The 21,131-nt window shown below is 34.9% G+C and overlaps 1 protein-coding gene across 2 annotated transcripts in view; it reads right to left on the bottom strand.

Annotated features, from left to right (window-relative positions):
• Positions 1–11,654: 11,654 nt before the first annotated feature.
• LRP11 (LDL receptor related protein 11) overlaps positions 11,655–21,131 on the bottom strand; it is a 91,693-nt gene continuing 82,216 nt past the window's right edge. For both annotated transcript variants that reach the window (XM_074309570.1, XM_074309571.1), the window contains 2 exons: positions 17,366–17,464; positions 11,655–11,945 (listed from right to left, as the gene is read on the bottom strand). In XM_074309570.1, coding sequence (XP_074165671.1) covers positions 11,791–11,945; positions 17,366–17,464 — 254 coding nt within the window. In that variant the 3' untranslated portion in view covers positions 11,655–11,790. The remainder of the gene's footprint in view (positions 11,946–17,365; positions 17,465–21,131) is intronic.

Below are 21,131 nucleotides of genomic sequence, written 5' to 3'. Positions count from 1 at the left end.
TCCTTTCCCTTCTCTCTTCCCCCAAATCCTGCTTCCATCTGTACTCTTGAGTCCATTAGCTTATCATTTAGAAGCGGTAGCATGTTCCATCATGCATCCTTAGGAATTGTGCTTGGTTAGTGTATTGATCAACAAGCCATTCAAAACTTGTTTATAATATTGCTGTTTCTCTCTCTCTCCATATATGTGTGTGTGTGTGTATATATATATATATTGTTTTCCTGGTATTGCCCACTTTACTTTGTATGATTTCATTCTAGTCTTTCTGGGTTTTTCCGAAACCATCCCCTTCATCAGTTCTTAGCACAGTAATATTCCTTCACCTTCATATGCTATAACTTGTTCAGCCTTTCCTTAATTAATGGAAACCCACACACTTTGCAATTCTCTTCCTTGCTGTGGTGTTTTCAAGTGAAAGGAAAAAAAGGTGTGCTTATCAGAAAGGCTTATTAGAATACTTTAAAAAAGTACTGTTATTTTCTGAAGGGCATTAAAAGTTTACAAATATTTTAGAATGTAGCCTTTTTAAAATTTGAGTTGCAGAAATAAAGGTATCCTCAACCCCATAAGAATAGATGAACCCAATATCTACCTTCCTTATGCCATGGGGGCCAGCAATGTAGAACTCTGACAGAAATGGGACTTCCTAAGGCAGTTTAATCCCATTATTTCCCAGCTTTTAGACTATTTTAAATCTTTTTTTGTTATAGAGCCTTACCCAAAATATTATTTTTAAATGTATAAAATACACAGAATCAAAAACTAATTATATTGAAATATTAAAAAGCCAAATTCATAGACCACAGATTAAAAATTCTCACTGTAAGATGACATCAGATTTTTTGAATCTTAATGTGGTCCACTAGGTCTTGATTGGGCTCGTCTCACCTAGAATCCAGGAATTCTTATCTTCAATTCAGTTCTTGCTTCCTCCAATCCTTGCTTATTTCTTCTCAATAATTTGAGTCTTTTGAGGTAGCAAGTATCAAAAGCAAATGCAGAAGTTGACAAAATCATACAAATCCAATTTTAATTACTCTTCAACTTAGATAAAACTTTTGTTAAGTACATATTGCATGCAAAGATACTGTATTGTGAGTACAAAAAGGAATATCCCCAAGAGACTTGTAATTTATGTAAGAAAATAGGACATCATTTAAAAAGTCTTTTTGACTATTATAAATATCCAAATTAACTAAAAAGGATATGTGAAGGAAGATTTCTGGAGCCAGAGAACTGATAAATAGATGTGCAGAATGATTGTGTGTGTGTTTACACATATGTATGTGTGTGTACATATATACACATGTCTACTGATAGCCTCAAAGGTGGGATGGGGGAAGAAAGAAAAAATTTACATGATAACATTTAAAAGGAATAATAAGTTATACATAATAGTTATGCAATCATCTTTTTATAATGTTATATAAATGCTTGTTTAATCCATAAATTAAAAAAAACTAAATTGTACCAAATGGCATATGCTAACAGCCAAATGAGTAATGAGACATTCTATTTATATGTGTAATACTCTCAAAGTACTGAGATGGTCTTCTTTTGTGAGCTAAATTTTGAAAAAGGCTATTAGGTTGGACAAATATATTTTGAATAGCATCTATCCAGGGTAAATGAATAATACCCCAGAAGGAAGGCAGTAAGAATGACCCGGAAAGGTTTTTTGAAGAAAGTTCAGATTGAGCTCAGGAGGCTCTACCACAGATCAGGCACAAATAGTCCATTTGAACATTTGGAGTGGAATCATCTCTAAATTTGTTCATCTGACTTAAATAAGGACTTAACAAATGTTTATTGACTGATTATATAGATTAAGATCCTGATTTGAGGTACCTCAGAAGCTATCTGGCAGGGTGGTACAGAGGAAAGTGCACTGCATTTTAGAATCAATATCTGTGTTCTGTTCTGTCACTGTTCCTTCCAGCTCTGAATCTATCATCTAAATAAATGCTTGTTGAAGTGAATATAGACCTGACCAAGGAATCTTCTAACCACCATCAGCAGCACATGTAGCAGGCTTTGCTTACAACCCCTACTGATGGGGAGCCTACTCTACTTTGGGAAAACTCCCTTTTCTTCTCCCAGACAATATTCTACAAAACACACTCATCCATCTAAGATTCCCTGTGGTCTCTGGAGAGATAACAAATCAAATTTCTCTTTTATTTGACAAACTATTTTCTAACACATCTATCCATGTCTCTGTATATCTTTTTCTCCAGACTAAGCTTCCTCAGATACTTAAGCTGAATCTTGATGTATTAATCACCTCATTGAGGCTGCAGTATTGGGGTGTTACCCAGTGCATAAGATTTACCCAATGCATAAGATCCATAAATCCCTTCTTTTTAATTTGATGGGACAAAGGTAGAAAAGATGATGAGGCTCATTTTCCAGTAGTTACCAAAATCTTGGTCACCATCCATTGCATATTTTCCAGCTATGTCTAAAAATATGGTACCAAGTACTGAACAGAATGATCCATATGTCCTATTGTGCTTAGTATTCATGGACATGTTGCTAATGACTCCTACAAGATCATAATACTCTGAATTCTCAGTTATTTGCCTTATAGGTAATTAAACTATAAGATGGTTATTTGAGATAGGTTTTAAATGCTTCTGTTGTATAATCTGAGATGACCCATTTGAAAAAAAATTCACTCAAATTAGTAATGCTTAAGTAACATCCAATTTTGTGGCTAGAAGGATAGCTTTAGAATTGGGAAGACCTACTTTTAAATTCTTTTAATAAGTTATTAGCTTAGATGTCTCTTAGAGGTCCTAGGCAACCTTTTAAGACCATATATTACAGATGAGTTACTGATCTCTAGTCATAGAGAAGAATTATTTCAAAATTTCCCTACAAGATGAAATCACAGGTCTGAAGCCATGCAATACAGAATGTATATCTATTACCTTGATATGAAAATATTATCATTGTTATTGGCAAAAGTAGCTATGTCTGGAAATAGAAACTGAAAAAGAAAATTATAGACTACAAAAATCTAAGAATGATATCTTTACTACTTCATAAATAATCTTTGGATAAAATTCTTAAAAAAACTTTTAAAAAATAAGTGGTTTAATGTTGGTAGTAATAAAAGTAAATGACAGCTTCTGAGTTTTCTACTAAGATAAAAAGAAATTGGAACAGGAATTTTTTGTAGCAATAATATTTTTTTCCGGATTTTAGCAAAAAATGAAAAATTCTTCAGACTGCATAGTATGTTTTATAATAATGGTCTGTTGAAGAGCTATTAGAATTACACATGAAACCACAGAAACCTGGTCCAAACTTAATTGAATTTTTAGAAAAATTTAATTTTTGATGTTTTAAAAATAAAAGCCAATTGCAATTGAACACATTTCACACAAATTATCAAGTGTCCTTGGATAGACTTACTGAAGAAAATAAACTTGATGTTTGATTGTCTCAATTGGATCTCAGGTTTTTTTTATCATGGAATTATACATCAATTTATTTCTCCTAATGTTTTCTTAGTGATAACTTAGTAGTCTTTCAAAAAGATGATTTTTCTTTTTACTTCAAAGTACTTGAAGGGGGCATTCAGAAGGAAATGTCTGTTTTGATTAGGTAAAAGGAGTTGTTGCCCCTTTTGTTTCTCTTAAGAATTGATATTTCCCTCACTTCCCAGGATCCTGGCTACACTTAAAAATCAGGAAGTAGTTCATAAGCTTAGATAGACCTGGCCACATCTCATGTGCTTCTGAAGCCAAACTATTTTCAAAATATGTTGATAATTCATTTCTGGTAGGCAGGGGTTAGCTTCTTTACTCAGTAGATAGTTATATCTTAGCAATTCCTTTAGGAAGGTTGACTTCTTTAGTTTTCAGTAATCCCTAATAGCAAATAGTTATATTTAAATACTGAAATATTTTTATTTAATCTAAATTTCTGTCCACTATAGTTTTTTGTTTTTTGTTGTTGTTTTTTTTTTACTTCAAAGATCTCCAAAGTGGGGACTGGAAGGCCTTACTCCAACAAGAAAGCCACAAGTGGACCTCAAGAAGGATGTGATCAATCAGACGGTGGGAAGATGGATGGCATTTCACATTCTTTGTGTTGGTCAATCATGGGACCTGTCTCCAGCATTACCTACCCTTATTCTGCAACACCCCTCATCTCTTCCGCCCAACCCCTGCTTTCTGACTTTCTTAGATGCACACAGAAGCAGGTGCTTGAATGCCATTGGGAAAATATGTTGGCATTATTATCTTCATTTTACAGCTGAGAAAAGTAAGCCTGAGAGAGGTTGAATAATTTGCCAGGATTTTCCAGCTGCTGAGCATCTGAGACAGAATTTGAACTTGAGTTTTTCCTGACTTCTATTCTATCGATGGGTCACTTACAGCTCTCCTTATTAGCTTCTCAATTTTGAGGCATAATGTAAGTTTTTAGATGAGATGTATTTTCTTGTTAGCTTCCAAAAGAAGCTAAAAATATTTTTAAAGTGATATGTGTGTATGCAAACATAAGCACTTGTATATTTACATGCAGGTATGTATACACATAGGTATGTCTACAGGTATGTTTATGGTACACATGTACATGTTTCCATTCTATTTCCTTTGTTATAAGACACGTTTCTTGAGATCAGGAATTATTTTGTAAGTCTTCTTGTTTTTAACCTCCAGGACATAGCTCAGTCCCCCGAATACATAGGAACTTAAAACTTGCTTGTTGATTGAATAATACTCAGAAGGAGAAAAAAAAGATGGAGGACTTGTGAGTTGAAACATGTTGCTTGAATATTTGACCATTGTTCTTAGCAAATATTTCAATGGATCTGTGATCTAACTGTTATAGGTATTCCCTCCAGCTGTAAGATTTCAGATTATCCATAACATCAAATCTTGTGTGAAGGTTGTCTATGTCCTTCTATAGGTTTTCTCAACTGGTGCATCCAATACACTGGAGACCTCTTTTTAAGTCTCTTGATATTATGTGGGTAACAATGCAGCAAACAGTTTATCCATTTGTTAGCTCTTACTTTTTTAACAGGTAGCACGGAGAAATTGGGGGAGAATGGGTTTGGATGCTGTACAGATGACAACGTGGAAGCTTAGGTAAGCTTATTTCCAGCCATGTGTGACTGAGGGACTAAGGAAAAAGACTGACAAATTGGAGCTGATTATACAAAAAGAATTGGTGTTTCATTATTTCTTTCCTTTGTGGCTGAGTGAGAAGTAGGACTAGATTAAGCTAGAACTCCCTACCCGCTTTGAATTGGGTAAGGGGTAACAGCAGCTTCTTTGTCTCTCATATTGGCCAGTGGCAGTTATTACATGGTGTTCCCAATCCCTGTGCTTCCCTGAGTAGGAGATGGAGCATCAGTTTGTAGATATCCATGTTCAGAAATCTCGTGAGTTCAGAAGATCCAGAGGGTCCCATCAGAGGTTCCATTGGTGACAGAAGTTGCAATGCACCTCAGTGTGGTAGTGGTCCATGACAAAGGGAACATCTTCAATGGATGCTGAAAGTAATTCTAGGGCAGCAGCACTTTTGGAAGCAAGACTGCCCATGGTAAAGAAAAGTGCTGGCTATGGTTGCTAGAAAAGCCCCGAGCTTCAGAGCCATAGGGCTATAATTAAGGAGAGAAAAGGACTTCTGGGCCAGAATTAGTGTTTTTTATATGTATCTCACTACTATTATACTTTAAGCATTGGCCTATCCTTTCTATGAATATTGTATTAATTTATAGAAGAATATGCCTCAGATTTTGGGGGAGGATATTTTGTATTAAGTGTTCATGATATACCTCTTCAGCAAATACCTTTTCTAAAAGCTAATCATTTCTGTCTGATTGTTAATGAGATCACCCTGATGGGGACTGGCAAATCCAGCACCTCAAGGTTACATGAGAAACATAGTTGGGAATGCTAAACAAAGAATGCTATTACTCAGTTTGGGGATTCCTCCAATCACACAGGGATCACTATAAACATCAGAACCCATATCTTTTTCTGGCTGTATGTCTCACTGATGATATATTTCACACTATTTTTGAATACATTTCATTATTGATAATATACTTCAACCTGTGTCCATTATGAGGTTCTCGATTGTCCATTGGTGGACCAAATTTCTTTGGAGGTTGTAATATTCCATAATTTATAGTCAGATAGAAAAGACAGAGATTTAAATTGAAGTGAAAGTTGGTAGGTAAAGCTCATCTTGAAGTATCTGGTTTTACTTGTTTCTTCAAACAAACTCAACACTGGCTGTGTAGGAAGGTTACTGCTGTAATTTAAAATGTTCCTTTTGTCTTTAGAATATTCTTTTAAAATATAATAGAGTTTTATTTATATAATATAATAGGATTTTCTAGGAAAAATGGGACCTACATTCATCAGCCTGGGACCAAGAGTAAATCAACAACATTATTGTCTAAACAGCAGTTTGCAAAAAAAACAAAACAAACCAAAAAAACCTACCACCAAATCCAAAACAAAACTAAAGCCCCCAAAATAAAAAATAAACAAATAAAAGAACTCCCCAACAAACCCCAGTCAACAATTCCTTTCGATTTAGGAACTGTAATTCCCAACTATCTTCCCCCATCCATAAACTATTAAGGACCAGTTTTGGAACTAAAATTCAAGCAAGATGTAAAATTCATAGAAAATGAATATAAATGATTAATGCTAAATACATAAACATAAGCCTAACAGCAAACAGACCAAAATATGAAATAAATTTTGCTCTGGAAAATGTGAATTTTCTTTTAAAATTGAAATTATGATCCCAAAGCATGATTTTAGACTCTTCTAGGTGATCCCATGCTCAATGCTATCAGATAGATATGATGACAGTAAGGTTATCACATAAATTGCTACAAGTTTTAAATGCAAATTTAAAATGCAAATTAGCAAGCCAACAAGCATTTATGAATTGCCTACTATGCATCAGATACCATGCTAGAACCAGGGAATACATAAATAAAATATTACCTTCTCCCAAGGAGCTGACATTTTATGGGGAAGACAACATATTCATATACAAGTATCCACAAAACAACTTCAGTGAATTTTGTACTTAGAACTACTAGCCATGGGAATAGCGTAGAGAGCAAGGGGAGACTTAAAACAAAAAAGGCCACATGTATTGGCAGACTTTAACTGGACTTTGGAAATGATTAGTGGTCCTAAGAAGAAGAGGGATAAGGCAGTGAATTCTAGGCAAAGTGGACAGATTGTGCACAGGCACATTGGTAGAAGATAAACAAGGAAAGTCAATAAAGGCTGTTATTTCACAGCCTTGTGGGGCCAAATGTAGAAATCATAGTGTGTTTCACCCAAGGGTTGTCAGGCAAAATTTATTCAAAGCTATCCCCAAAGTAAAAAGCTTTTTTTTTTTTTTTTTTTTAAACACTAACAGAATTGAGAGTCTAAACATAAGGAACAGGAATAGGCAGATGGGTCACAGGAGAAAAGCAACAACCAAAATAGAGAGGTATGATAATAAGATGGTCATTGAACGGTCTGAGAGATAGATGCTTGTGAAAGGAGACTTTGGAGTATTCTATTTTATACTGTGCCATTCCATTCTATCAATGTTTATTAGGAGGGCCTGTCTGCTCAGCATACATTCAGATGGCTTTTGTTAGGGAGATCCAGTTTAAGTCTTGACCTTGATATACAGAAGCTATATGACTCTGGACAAGTTAATTATTAACTCTAAGTATTCCAGGCAACTCTTAAGTTAGTTAGATAAAAGAAGAATACAAGAGGGTATTTAGGCTATGTAAGAACAAAAGATAGTAATAAAAATTTAAATATTTTTTAAAATGCCAGTAAGTTGCAAAGAAGGTGCTCACCTGAATTGATACGAGTTTCCCATAATAATAATAATAATAATAATAATAATAAAATAATAAGCATTGATATGAGTTTTAATGTCTGCAAAGGGCTTTACAAATTTTATCTCATTTGAGAATTATGACAACCATGTAAGGCCAATACTGTTATTACCCTTATTTTTACAGATTGACGAAACTGAGTTAGAGGTTATTACAGCTCAAGGTAATTCAGCTAAAGCATCTAAGCTAGGACTTGAACTGAATGCTTCTTGGTTTCAAGTCTAGAGCTCTATGTACTGTCCTATCATCCTCTCAATAAACTCAGCTAACAACTTAGGCTCCTTAATTTCTCTTACTTTTATCCAACCTGTTGTCATGGTCCCTACTCTCCTCAGACATGCTACCACCATGGTATAGATCTTCCATATTGCAATAGTCTGCTAGTTAGTCTGCTTCATTACAATCCATCCTCCACACAGCATCAAATTAATATTCCTATGGTATATATCTCTCTATATCACTTCCATATGCAATATATTGCAATGGCTTTCTATTACCTCCAGGATCCAATTTTTACTGGTTAACATTCAAAGCCCTTCACAACCTGGCCCCCTTCTACCTTTCCAGTTTTCTTATATCTTGTCCTTTTCCTGTTCTATACACATGACACTTTATCCCAAATTGGTGTATGTCCTCTTGTGTCTGAGATATTCTCCCTTCTAGCATATACCTCTTGGACTCCCTTGCTTCCTTCAACACTCAGATAAAATCTTATATTTTACAGTAAGCCTTTCTTGATCCCCCTTAATGCTAGTGCCTTCCCCCTGTTGATTATCTCTATATTATTGTGTATAGCTCTTAATGTAGAAATATTGCTTATTGTTTTCCTATTAAATTGAATTCTCCCAGGCTTTTGTCATTACATCACAATCAGCCCTTAACATGTTGCCTGACACATAGTAGGCATTTAATAAATGGTCATTGACTGATGAACATAAAAATGAACTGTAGCAATGAAATCACATGTCCAGTTCCTTTCCTAAATATTTACCAAAGACTGCCATCTTCAAGGTAGTAGGATGCTAAAAGAAAAGAAAATGAAAGAACAAAAAGAAATGAGGAAAAGAAAGAAAAGAAAATGAAAGAAGAAAAATGAAAGGAATAAAGAATCTATACATGGAAAGAAAGAAAGAAAAAAAGAAAAGAAAGCTCTTAAGGTTAGTGGAGAAATATGAATACAAGGTAAAGCAAATTGCAGATAATCTAAGGAACCAACAATGCTAACGAAGTGGCAGCTGAGCCAGGCTTTGAAAGATGCTGATAGACGAGAGTAATCAAGTCTCTTTTTGAACCATATGGCAGTTCCACCTCTTTTTTCCTTTTGTTGTATTATATTCTTAGATTCCTTTAGCCTTTTGGTCCCCATAAAAGTCTAGAAAATAGGGCAGTTATCCCAGTTTGACATACTCTAGGAATGTCTCTGGCAGTTGGTGATTGTGGAAAGTCCTTGAGTTGGGTGGGTGGAAACATACATTCAAGTATTTTCAAGGCTAGATGTAACAAAGGCTTTAGAGATATCATTAGAAAAAAAGGATTTCAATTATTATTATTTTAAAAATAAGTTTCATTCATGCCTTCTGCCATGATATTACCAACATTTCTGGCTATTACCATTCCTTGGCCCCTTTTCCATGTCAGTATGATTCTTTAGCACTACAATGATAGGAACAACTAGCTCTTCTCTTGAAGTGAGTTCTATGAAGAAGATGGATTAAGTAAGAGAAAGGGTTTTGATATAAAGCATTGCAAAATGGTGGAATATCCTTCTCTGACCTTTTTTTTACCCACTCAAATCTCTTGATGCTCTCCAACAACCTCTCCATCAGCATGTCTACACAGTTATCTAATGCTATTTAATTATATATGTTTTAAATAAAAATAATTTTAAAAGACAAGAATAAAATAGGGTTTATTGGAGCAATATTATTTTACATAGACAGCTTATTTTAAGTATTTATATACCATGGCAATCTTAAAGTTGATTTTAATTCTTTAAGTACAAAAGATGAACTACCAAGAAGATGCATGCCTTATCTGTCTTAATTTTATTGGCTATGGCTATGAGTGACATTCTTATACATGAAAATAAATTGCACAACATCATAGATAACATTTATTTTTCTATAAACTGCCCTTGGGAAAAGCTTAATGCTTAATGGTATAGTTGGCAAATGTCTGAAGTTTCTCAGGAAGCTGAGATGATGATGTCTTACTTGCACAATATGTTGAAAGATTTGGCCTGAAAATCAAACTCATGGTTGAAGGAATAGCACTGACCTCAGAACTAGTGTTTTGCTTATATTGGGTTATTGTAATTTGAAGATTTATCTCTATGAGAATTAAATTCTTTCAGTAGAGGTCAGTTAGACTTTTCAAAAAACTTTGAAGATTTTCAAGGGGCATTCATGGACATTTTTGTTTTTGCAATGCATGACAGTCCCAAATGATATTTCTGCTCAATATGGCAGCTTCTAGGTTATGTCATCCTAGGATTAAATGAGTGCCAGAATCATATAAATCTTTCAAAATCCTGCAGGCTGAAAAGCATGAGTGGCTGAGTCAGCTGACGGCTATGTCTGAAAATGCTAGCAAATTCTGAAATGTGTATATTTGATGTTGAATAGATGAGTCCATGTTATAAAATGATATTTTATAAAGCAAAAGAAAATTAAAAAATTAAATTGTACGAACTGTTATGTTTTACTAAACCAAGGAAGTGCAACTATCTAAAATTGCTTGGCGTCTTTGCCAACATTTTGCCTGAAAATACACTGAAAGTGTTTTCACTTTGTTTCAATTTTCTTTGATGGACAAAGAATCCTGTGGAAATGTGGAAAATATGCAAATGGCTTTGCTGTGCTCTTAAGGAGAGCAAGATGTTAGACATAACAGAGAACTAATGTGGATCATATTAGAAACTCTCAAGAAATGTTAATTATTGAATCAATGACAAGAGAAATTAGAGTAAGGAAAATGAGCAAATTCTTTCTATAAACCTCTCTCTCTTCCACTCACCTCCAATGTAATCTCCTGTATCACCTTTCCCCCCCTCTCATTCTATGGCCTCTTCTGATCCAAATTCAAAACAAATTCCCAATAATTATTTTGCCCCACCCTCCAGTTTCGCCACCTGCTCAATGACGCTTGAAATTTATTTAATGGGGAACAAAGCCTTTCTTTTGACAAAAAGAAGACTCAAAGTACAGATCTGCAGGAGAGGTAACATGTTGACAAAATCATATTAAAGCAGAAATGACTGATAAGAAATTTATTCCTGAGAACAGGTTTTGATAAGGAGTGAGGGGAAGGCATTGAGTATCTAAAATGAGGAGGGGACAGGAAGAATAAAGAAAGGGGAGGCTAGGGATGCCCAAGATAGTCTTCCCTTACTTTAGTTGGCCCTGGTTCTCACTATATGTGTATATAACTATGTATCTATATATATGAAAACATATATACATATATACTTATATATGTGTTGCATGAATATACTATAGGTATATGTATATATGTATATGCACATATCAGTGGGTGAAGTGAAATGCTAACACTGACACACAATGGCCATCTCCCTGAGCTGCTGTATTGCCTGCATGAACAGATTACATATCTCTATTTTCAGGCACAGCTTACTATAATCAGTCTTTGACTTATATTTTATTTTAATCCCATGAACAACTATAGACACATCAATAGTTATCGAGTACTGTCAGAGGAAGAGATTTTAACTATAGTTAAAAGGAACAAAGACTAAAGGTTTTTGGATTTGACGAGGATTTTTTTTTTTTAATATTCTTAGCACAAGTCCAAAAAAAAATGTGAATTTCTAGAATCAAACACCTAGATAAATTATCAATGGAAATACCATTCTCAGCCACTAAGAAACACATTTCTCATAAGTACATCCCATTTATGAGGTAGTCCGATTCCTCAGATGTTATGGGCCGGGCTTTTTTGAGTTTCTGTCTTACCCATCGAAGTCGGCAAGCAATCATGAAGAGGAGCAAAGCAGTGATGGCCAAACCTAGTGCCAGGGGTAAGACTGCGCCTGCAATACGGTTCAGAAAAGTAGAAAGGGAATCAGTGACACATGGGACTGCCTACTTGGAGACAGGAAAGTCAAGCCTTTTGAACATCTGAAAATGAGCTCTATTTCCACTGCTCAAGTTTCCTGACTGTACTTTGTCACAACGATGCTTTCCCAGTTTGCTCTGACCCACTTAGAGAATACTTCTGTAATAAAATACTGACTGTACAACTATATTTATGGATCAATGCAGAATCACCCTAATTTCCAATGTAAGAGAGATTTCTGAATTCTTAGCTATATTTGGGCTTTAGGAAGGTTATTGGGGATAAGGGAATGGACTTATGATTTTTTTTCCTGAGTGGTAAAGATAACTAGTCAGTGCTAGTACTGGTCAGTGCCTTCAGGGATTCTAATCTCTCTTGGCAAGTATTCAAGGGATCCTAATGTCAATTCAGTCATTATTTGGATTATAGGATCATAAGTTTGGAGTGGGAAGGACCACAGAGGCTATCTAGTTCAATCACTTCATTTTGTGACTTATCCAAGGTCATACAGCTAGGGCCTGCACCTATTCCTCTCACATCAAATGAAGTCTTTCCATCATATTACATATTCTGTACCTAGTAATTCTTTCCCCCATTTTTTAGTTTTCTTTTTTTTTTCCATGTACATTAAATTTTTTTGGGGGAGAGAAAAATCAGAACAAAAGGGAAAAATCTTGAGAGAAAAAAAAACAGAAGGGGAAAAAAATCCAATACTCAACATCACAAGGATATACAAGGGCTAGTCTGGGTCTTGCTTCTAGCTCATGATAAACTCTTTTTCCTTTGAATTAACACAGAAATAAATATCTATGCCATTCACTCAGCACTTAGAGTATTGGGGCCTTATTTTGTTATTCTTGTATATCTTGCCACTTTCCTTAAGTACATCAAATGCTCCTCAAAAGCAATGACTGTCTTGTGAATCTTTGTATCTTTCTGTATAGGACAGTTTGGTGGCAAAGGGGAGTCAAATCTAGCCTCAGAAACTTCCCAGCTGTATGACCCTGGGAAAGTCATTTAACCCTATTTGCCTCAGTTTCCTTATTTGTAAAGTGAGCTGGAAAAGGAAATGGTAAACACCACTCCAGTTATCTTTGCTAAGAAAATCCCAAATGAGGTCACAGAGAGTTAAACGTGACTGAACAACAACAACAAGGTTTCACAGACTTATTTTTCTTTAGTCAAAATCTATCAACTATTCTTAAACTTAAAAATTCCTCCACTAGGTATAGTTTAGGAATGCTACAATAAGAGCTATTTTTAACTATCAAGATCTTGCCAGCTGGTGCAACCAGAGAACCAACGAATCTACAGCACATGTCTGAACTGGCTTCATGGTAAGTGGGCTAAAAATAGCCATTAAGCATAGAGGCTTGAGCACAGGAAGAGTTCCTATACTTCTTGAGACACTCAAATTTCATTGGTATCATAAATAATAAAAATTCATATTTATAGCATTTTATGGAGTACTTTCCTTAATAATCCAGTGGGGTGTGAAATAATAAAGATGACATATATACATATAGAAAGTTGTAAAGCACTTTTATTTTTCAAATAAATTTTAAATTAAATTTTTTTATTAATTTATATAAGACAAGTATCAATTGATATAAATATTTCTATTTGCAAAGATAAAAATAAAGGTAGATTGCATCAGAAAATGGGAATCTATTATTAACAACATGCCCTTTTTCAAAAAAAGCATATAATAAATTTACCATGATCATTTTAAAGCTAAACTGCTTGTCTTAAATTCTTTTCTTTTCTTTCCTTTCTGTGTTTTTTTAAACTACATCATTAAAAATACTTGTTCCATTCCCATCTACCATCAACTGTCACTGTTGTTGTTTTTCAGGCATGTATGACTCTTTGTGACTCCATTTGAGGTTTTTGTGGCAAAGACAATGGAGTGGTTTGCCATTTTCTTTTCCAGTTCACTTTTATAAGTGAGGAAACTGAGGCAAACAGGGTTATGTGATTTGCCCAGAGTCATACAGCTAATAAGAGTCTTAAGATTGGATTTCAGTTTAGTAAGATGAGTCTTTCTGATTCTAAGTCCAGTACTCTATCCATTGTACCACCCAGCTGCCCAACCCCCTGATCAATGCCACACATAAATAGAAATACTTTCTTGTGACAAATTTGTATAGCAAAACAAATCTACATATTGGCCATGTTCAAAAATAGACATCTAAGTGTCTATAATATTTTTATATCATTCTGCATTTTGTGTCCATCATCCCTCTGTCAAGAGTAGGTAGAATATTACATCATCAGTCCCTGGAGCCATGTTGTTTATTGCATTTCTCTGGTTTCAAGAGTTACAAAAACGTTTACCACCTTGAGTTCATTTGACCTTTTTTTTTTTTCCTTTTGAGAGGCAATCGGATTTAAGTGACTTGCTCAGGTTCACACAACTAACAAATGTCAATTTTGTTGACATTTTACAGTTGGGTAAACCGAGGCAGATGGATTCAGCACAGGGTGATACAGTTAGTACATGTCTGAGACTGGAATTGAAGTGATCTTCCGGACTCCAGGTTCAGCTCTCTATCCACTGTGTCATCTAGTTGCCTCAGGATGGATAGAGAACTTGGAATTAAGGTTAGAGGTGAGTAGGGAACCTATCATGAAGTCAAGAAAACCTGGCTTTTAGTCCTTTTTTTCTGCCATACACACACCCAGTCTATGTGACACTGGACAGACCACTTAATCCCTCATTTAACTTCTAGGCAATGATTTAAGACTATAAAGTTTGCATTAGCTAAGGAAGCTTCCTTACTGGAGAGTTTCTTATATATCAATGAAATCACAGGGGGAACGTCCTGTCCCCATTACTATGTTGCCAAACATTGTATTGGGGGTTAAAAATAGCAGAGTGGGGGCAGCTAGGTGGTGCAGTGGATAAAGTACCAGCCCTGAATTCAGGAAGACCCCAGTTCAAATCTGGTCTCAGACACTTAACACTTCCTAGCTGTGTGACCCTGGGCAAGTCACTTAACCCCAGCCTCAGGAAAAAAAATATATAGCAAAGTGGAATAATTCCTTCTCTTATTCTCTTAATTGGGGGAGACACCAAATATAGGACAGTTCTGCTTTAGGGTAGATCAGGTCAGTGATCCCAAGGACACAGCTACTAGGAACATGGCAGTCCTAGCTGTCCTTAGGGTCTCTTGGCAGTCAAATTCTCAGTGTCAGGAGCCTGGGAGTTGTATGGGTGGGGCAACTGGCAAGGTTTGTGCTTCTCCATCTTATAGGAGGAATTATAATTGATGATCCCAACCCATCCAAGTTGAGTGGTCAAGTTTATCTGGTTAGAGCAGTGGAGGCTTGGGAAGGAGGGAGTAGGGGAGAGGGGTGAAATAGACTACAGACTTGGGTTTCCTTCCACAAGGAAGGGGATGGGGTATCAGTCCAGCCAGGAGGGGGAAAAGGGAAGGCTTAGCAGAAAGGTTGGATGTGTGAGGGGGAGAGCTTTCCAAAGTCCTGAAGGGACTTATGTTTGGGATCGGGGTCCTGATAGGCAGGCAAGCCGGCTGGCTGGGATAGGGAGGGGGAATAGAAGGGAATGACCACAGTGCCTGCCTCCTGAATGGAAGAAGTCTGGGGGTAAAGAGTCAGGTGCTGCAGATTCCCAACGGATAATTCAGGTAACTAGATACTGAATTCACATGTATCAAAACGAGAAAATTATGTAGGGAAATCCACATAGTGACAGTAAAATTGGAAAAAACCTTTCTGATTTGCCAAATATGAAGGAAAATGAAATCTCACAGTATGTTTGAGTCAGAAACTTCCTCATGTGAATTTTAGTGAAAATGATTCCAGATTATATTCTGTAGTAGAATGAAAGCTTCTGAAGGATATGAATTACTTTTTTGTTTTGTTGTTGTATCTTTAGTGCTTACTATGTATATATATATATATATATATATATATATATATATATATATATATATATATATATATATATATATATATATATATATATATATATATATATACATGTGTATATATATATATATAAAATATTGCATAAATATTATATTGTATATAATATAGGTGATTAATAAATGTGTTTAGATTGAATTCTCAGGATCTGGGTGGCCAGCTAGAAATACAGTTTATTTATTTTCAACTTGTACAAATTGAAGACTAAAATGTTCTTACTCCTCCCTACTAAATCAAACCAAGTTATTTTTTAGTGACCTCCTGTGAAATTAAATTCTACTTCTTGGTCACTTGGCAGCTGAGGAAATATTTTTTGTTCTCAAACTATGCCATCAACTGCAGATGACCTATATTTCTCCTACTCTAAATTAAAGAGGATTTTGTTTTGTATTTAGAAAGCAAAATGCCTTTGTTCAATGATTTATGGAATTATTATGAGAAATGCTCATTGTGAAAATTTAAAAGATGAACTTTAAAGCTCATCTCTATCTAGTTTTAGTCAATATGTATATATCATTGATAATCTAATACTCTCAACCCAAGGTGAAAATAATATTTTCTTAATTAGTCAGTCTACAAGCTTGACACTATATCATTTTCTTCCTCTTCTTTTCCTCATTTCTAAATTAATGATCTCTCCTCACTTAGAGCATTACAAAAAATCAGGGTTATATTATCCTGGGAGAATCACTTAACTCTTTTGAACTTCTGTAAAAATATGGGGGGAGATGTCTAAATTTGAGCTTAAAAGGGCAACAGAAGGCACCTAAGCTAACCCCTTTATTTTACAGAAGCAGAAATTGAGGCCCAGAGAAACAAAGGGAATTGTCTAAGATCTTATAAAGAGGGAGCAGCACTTATGCTCAAGTCCTCTTTTCCAAATCAATCTCTTAACAATGAATCAGCCTTCTAGCTCTTGCATCCTAACTCTGTGCTAATATTTAGCTAACATAGTCTTCTATAATTTTATAATTTAAAAGGCATTTGTACTACTTCACAGGTAGTGCAAATATTATGATCACTATCTTACAAATGAAAAAATTGAGACTTAGAGAGGTAGAATTCTAGCTTCCTGAAAGGTTAGTAGTCTCCTTAAGTACACAATAATAATTCATATTTCCATAACGTTTTCAAGCCAGTGTTTTCCTCGTTGCTAACATTTCATTTACATAAGGCTTTAAGGTCTGCATAGGTATTTAGATCTATTATCTTATTTCATATTCAGAATAACCCTGTGAGATAAGTAGTGCAAGTACTATTCCAGTTTTACAGATAAGGAAAGGGAGGCTCTCTGGGCTTAGGGGAAATTTGTTCACAAGCATTCAATCAAGTAAATATCTGAAATTAGGTTTGAACCCGCATTTCCTGACTTTAGGTTCTATAAAGTGTTTTGAAGATATGAGTATGAATTAACTGGTTTTTTGCTAAAATACAATTTCTTACCTGTTTCTGGGATTGGATGTTCTCCTATTCGATTATTCTTTGACTCAGGAATATAATTTCCTTTTTTCTGGTTTATATCTTTCTCTGTGGAGCTACTATCTGGGGAAAATTAAAAAAAAAAAAGATATAAATGCATTCAATTGAAATGATACAAGAAACAGATTGATTACTATCTTTCCCTACCCTTAATCCCCCAACCTCTACCATTTTGGAAAATGAGAAAAAAAATCAATAGAAATATGAGGTCACGTCTCAAAACCTAAATAAGTCAGGATTCTTATGGTTTTGAATTTATTTTTGACCTTTGAGTTCAATTGATGTTCTGTGATTATTATTGCAAGGCAATTGGACTTTGGCAAGCAAGACCTGAGTTCCAATCTTGCCTCCACTTATTAGTTGTGTGGTCTTGAACAAGTCATAAGCTTTTTCAGCCTCATGCTTCTCATCCATAAAATGGGGATAATAGTAGCACTATATTTCCCTATGAAGTTGAGAGGATTAAAATAAGTTGATACCTGTAAATCTCTTTGTAGATCTTAAACCTTATAGAAATGTCAGCTATGTCCATGCAACTTATAATCATGAAAAGGTAGAATTTTCATACATTTCAAATGATTTCATATATATACCTTTTTATTTTATGATTTAATATAAGCTGGCTCAGAAAATTGGTATTTTCTTGACTGAATTTTCCTTTTTGGTTGGTTTCTGATTTATCAGAAAATCTTTTCCTCTATGATTTACTTATAGTCCCCATTAATTCTAACATGACTTAGTAATTTTGAGAGTGAAGAACAAATCTCTAAATGATAAAAATCAACATTTTGATTTAATAATTTGTTTATCCATTACTCAACAATGCCTTTCAACTACAAAGAAGAGGTATAAAATGCAACAGAAATAAAAATTGCGGGATTTCCCTTCATATCTGCAGGGGCCAAAATTATACATCACTATGATGTCTATCTCTCTTTTCACATTTAGCCTTATCTTCCTGAGTTCAAATCTTGCCTCATACACTTCCTAGCTGAGTGACTCTGGGCAAGTCACTTAATCTGGTTTTCCTCAGTTTCTTCAGCTATAAAATGAACAGGAGAAGGAAATGGCAGACTACACCAGTATCTTTGCCAAGAAAATCCCAAATGGGGTCACAAAGAATGACTACTGAAATGATTGAACAACAACAACATTATATGCACTATGTATTGGGTATACAAAGACAAAAAAATTAAGAAAAGCTACTATTCTCACAAAGATTATATTCTATTAGGAAAGATACATGTGTATAATTATATACAGAATAAGTATATACAAAGCAAATACAAAATAAACACAAGGCAATTAAATAAAAGTTAGTTAGGAAGGGAGGGCCCAGCAATTGGGGGATGAGGAAAAGCTTCATGGAGCAAGTGATACTTGAGCTGTATCTTAAAGGAAAAGAGGGATTCTTAGAGAGCATTCCCAGGTAAGATACAAGGTCAGTGTGAAGATATAAACACAGGAGTTGGGGTATTGTATGTGAGAAGTAAAGGGCCAGTTTATTTGACTGGATTGTCAAGTGAAGAGAAGGAAGTAATATAAAATGAGGCTGGAAAAAAGCTAGGTCTTATTTTGTGAAGGACTTTAAAAGCCAAACAGAAGACAATGTTTTCTCCTAGAAGTAATGGACACTTTATTGAGAACAGTGATAAGATTAGATCTGTGCTTAAAACTCACTTGGGCATGTTTGAGGAGAATGAATTGTAATGGGGAGAGACTTCAGGCATGAAGACAAATTAAAAGGTTTTTGAAACAGTCTAGAAAAAAAAGTAATGAGTTCCAATGAAAGGGGATAGTTGTATGGATAGAGTAGTTGGGAATGAGAGAAGTTGTAGATGTAGAAACGACAATATTTGGTAAATAATTAGAAAAGTGAAGGAGATCAAAAGGGTTATGAATCAGGAAAACCAGAAAAATACCGGTAACTTCAACAGAGGAGAGTGGTTTGGTAGAAGAGTTAGGTTTGTAGAGGAAAATAATGAGTTCAGTTTTAGACATAATGAGTTTAAGATGTTTTGGGGATATCCAGTTGGGCATAACCAATAGACTGTTAATGATGTGAGACTATAGGTCAGGAGAAAAATTAGCATTGGATATTGTGAGAAATGAATATTTTTCTCTTGTATTTAATAACCAATTATTAAATCAGGGCCAAGGTTTTTCCCTTTTTCTACTTTCTCATCCAGAAACTAACCAGTATGGGAAATCTCTCTTAAAATTTTAGCCAGACCAAGATCTAATCAGACAGTGCAAGAAATTCTAAGTTTGGGGTAACGGGTATATGTATTCCTGCTCATTGTATTTGCTCAGACAGGTTTTGGGGAAAGCTGACTCTCCCTTTTGTTAAGACAGATAATATGAAAATTGGCATCTGACTAAAAAACAATTGAAGTGTAGTATTCAATGTCAAGGAAAGACTATAATTCAATTAGAATATATATTTTTAAATGACTGGGTCTCCTCAATTGGAGATCACTTAAGTTGGAAATATAGAGAGTCTATATGTCTAGTTCCACTGTTGATTAACAAGGACTTATTTTGTTTCTGACCAGTTTCTGTTTTCTTGACTTCTCCTTTGGCAATCTGGTTGCCCACTGCTCTTGCAGGGGCTCACCATATTACTATAAGACTTGATTTGGATACCTGATCTTCATAGCCTACTATAGCTCATAAATCGCCAGACTGAGACATCTACTAGTCTCAGTTTCTCCATTAGCAGGGATTATAGACATATATATCACCACGCTTGAAAGGATAACTTTCTTTGAGAATTGTAAGTGACTTTGTTGAAAAACTGCCTTGAAATCTTATTGTAAAGTCAACAATGGAATGGAGAATGACAAAGGTTAAAATAGCCCTAATGACCCTGGGAAAATATTAGTCTTAATGTCTTTCCAGTGGTAATATTTTATTGGCATTGAAGGAAAGGCCTGCAAATACATTTTTATGTGGTATGATAGTTATTTTGAAAGATTAAAGTATCTCAGCTGTGGAAACAGTTGAAAAGAGTGTGTTTACATTGAATAATTGTGTTATTATGGTTGAAATACCTGTTGGAAGGTTTGATTAATGATGTTCCTTGAGGACTAAGAAGAAAACAGGGGATTTCCATAGGTCTTTAATTATACCATGAGAAGAAAAGAAAAAACAGAGAAGAGGATCCTGACCACTCTATTAATTCCTTGCTTTTCCTCCCCAACCATGTTTTCCTAACTTTGCAATAACCTAATCTTTAGTTAATCCTGAAAAAAAGTAAAAAAATAAAAAAATAAAAAATTTTAAAATGCCCCTAGAAAGCCTTTACTTTGAGAAATCAGCTATGAGTACGTGACTTTGAGTCTTTTTGTTTTGGTGGAATAAGAGTTTATTAAGTCCTGAAATGATGAGGGCTTAACAATGGGAAATAATTAGTAGGTCAGCATTAGAAATACAATCTTCACTTGTAGGATATCTGGGCAAATTTACTTATCCACATCTATGAAAGCAGAAAAATTGTCAACAGGCCAGGCCTAGAATTGGGAGGACTCAAGTTCAAATCTGGTCTCAGAAATGTATTTGCTATGTCTTTGGGCAAGTCACTTAACTCTGCCTCATCTTTAAAATGAACTGGAGAAGGAAATGGCCAACCACTCCAGTGGCAACTTTTCCTTTCTACTGCTCACTTCTTAAGTTCCTAGCTGTCTTATTAAGTCACACTCAGAGGTTACCTCTGATCCTTCTAGGTGGT

The sequence above is a fragment of the Sminthopsis crassicaudata genome, chromosome 4, assembly GCF_048593235.1.
Source record: "Sminthopsis crassicaudata isolate SCR6 chromosome 4, ASM4859323v1, whole genome shotgun sequence".
In the NCBI taxonomy this organism is placed as follows: domain Eukaryota; kingdom Metazoa; phylum Chordata; class Mammalia; order Dasyuromorphia; family Dasyuridae; genus Sminthopsis; species Sminthopsis crassicaudata.
This window is presented reverse-complemented; position numbering and strand designations above follow the sequence as displayed.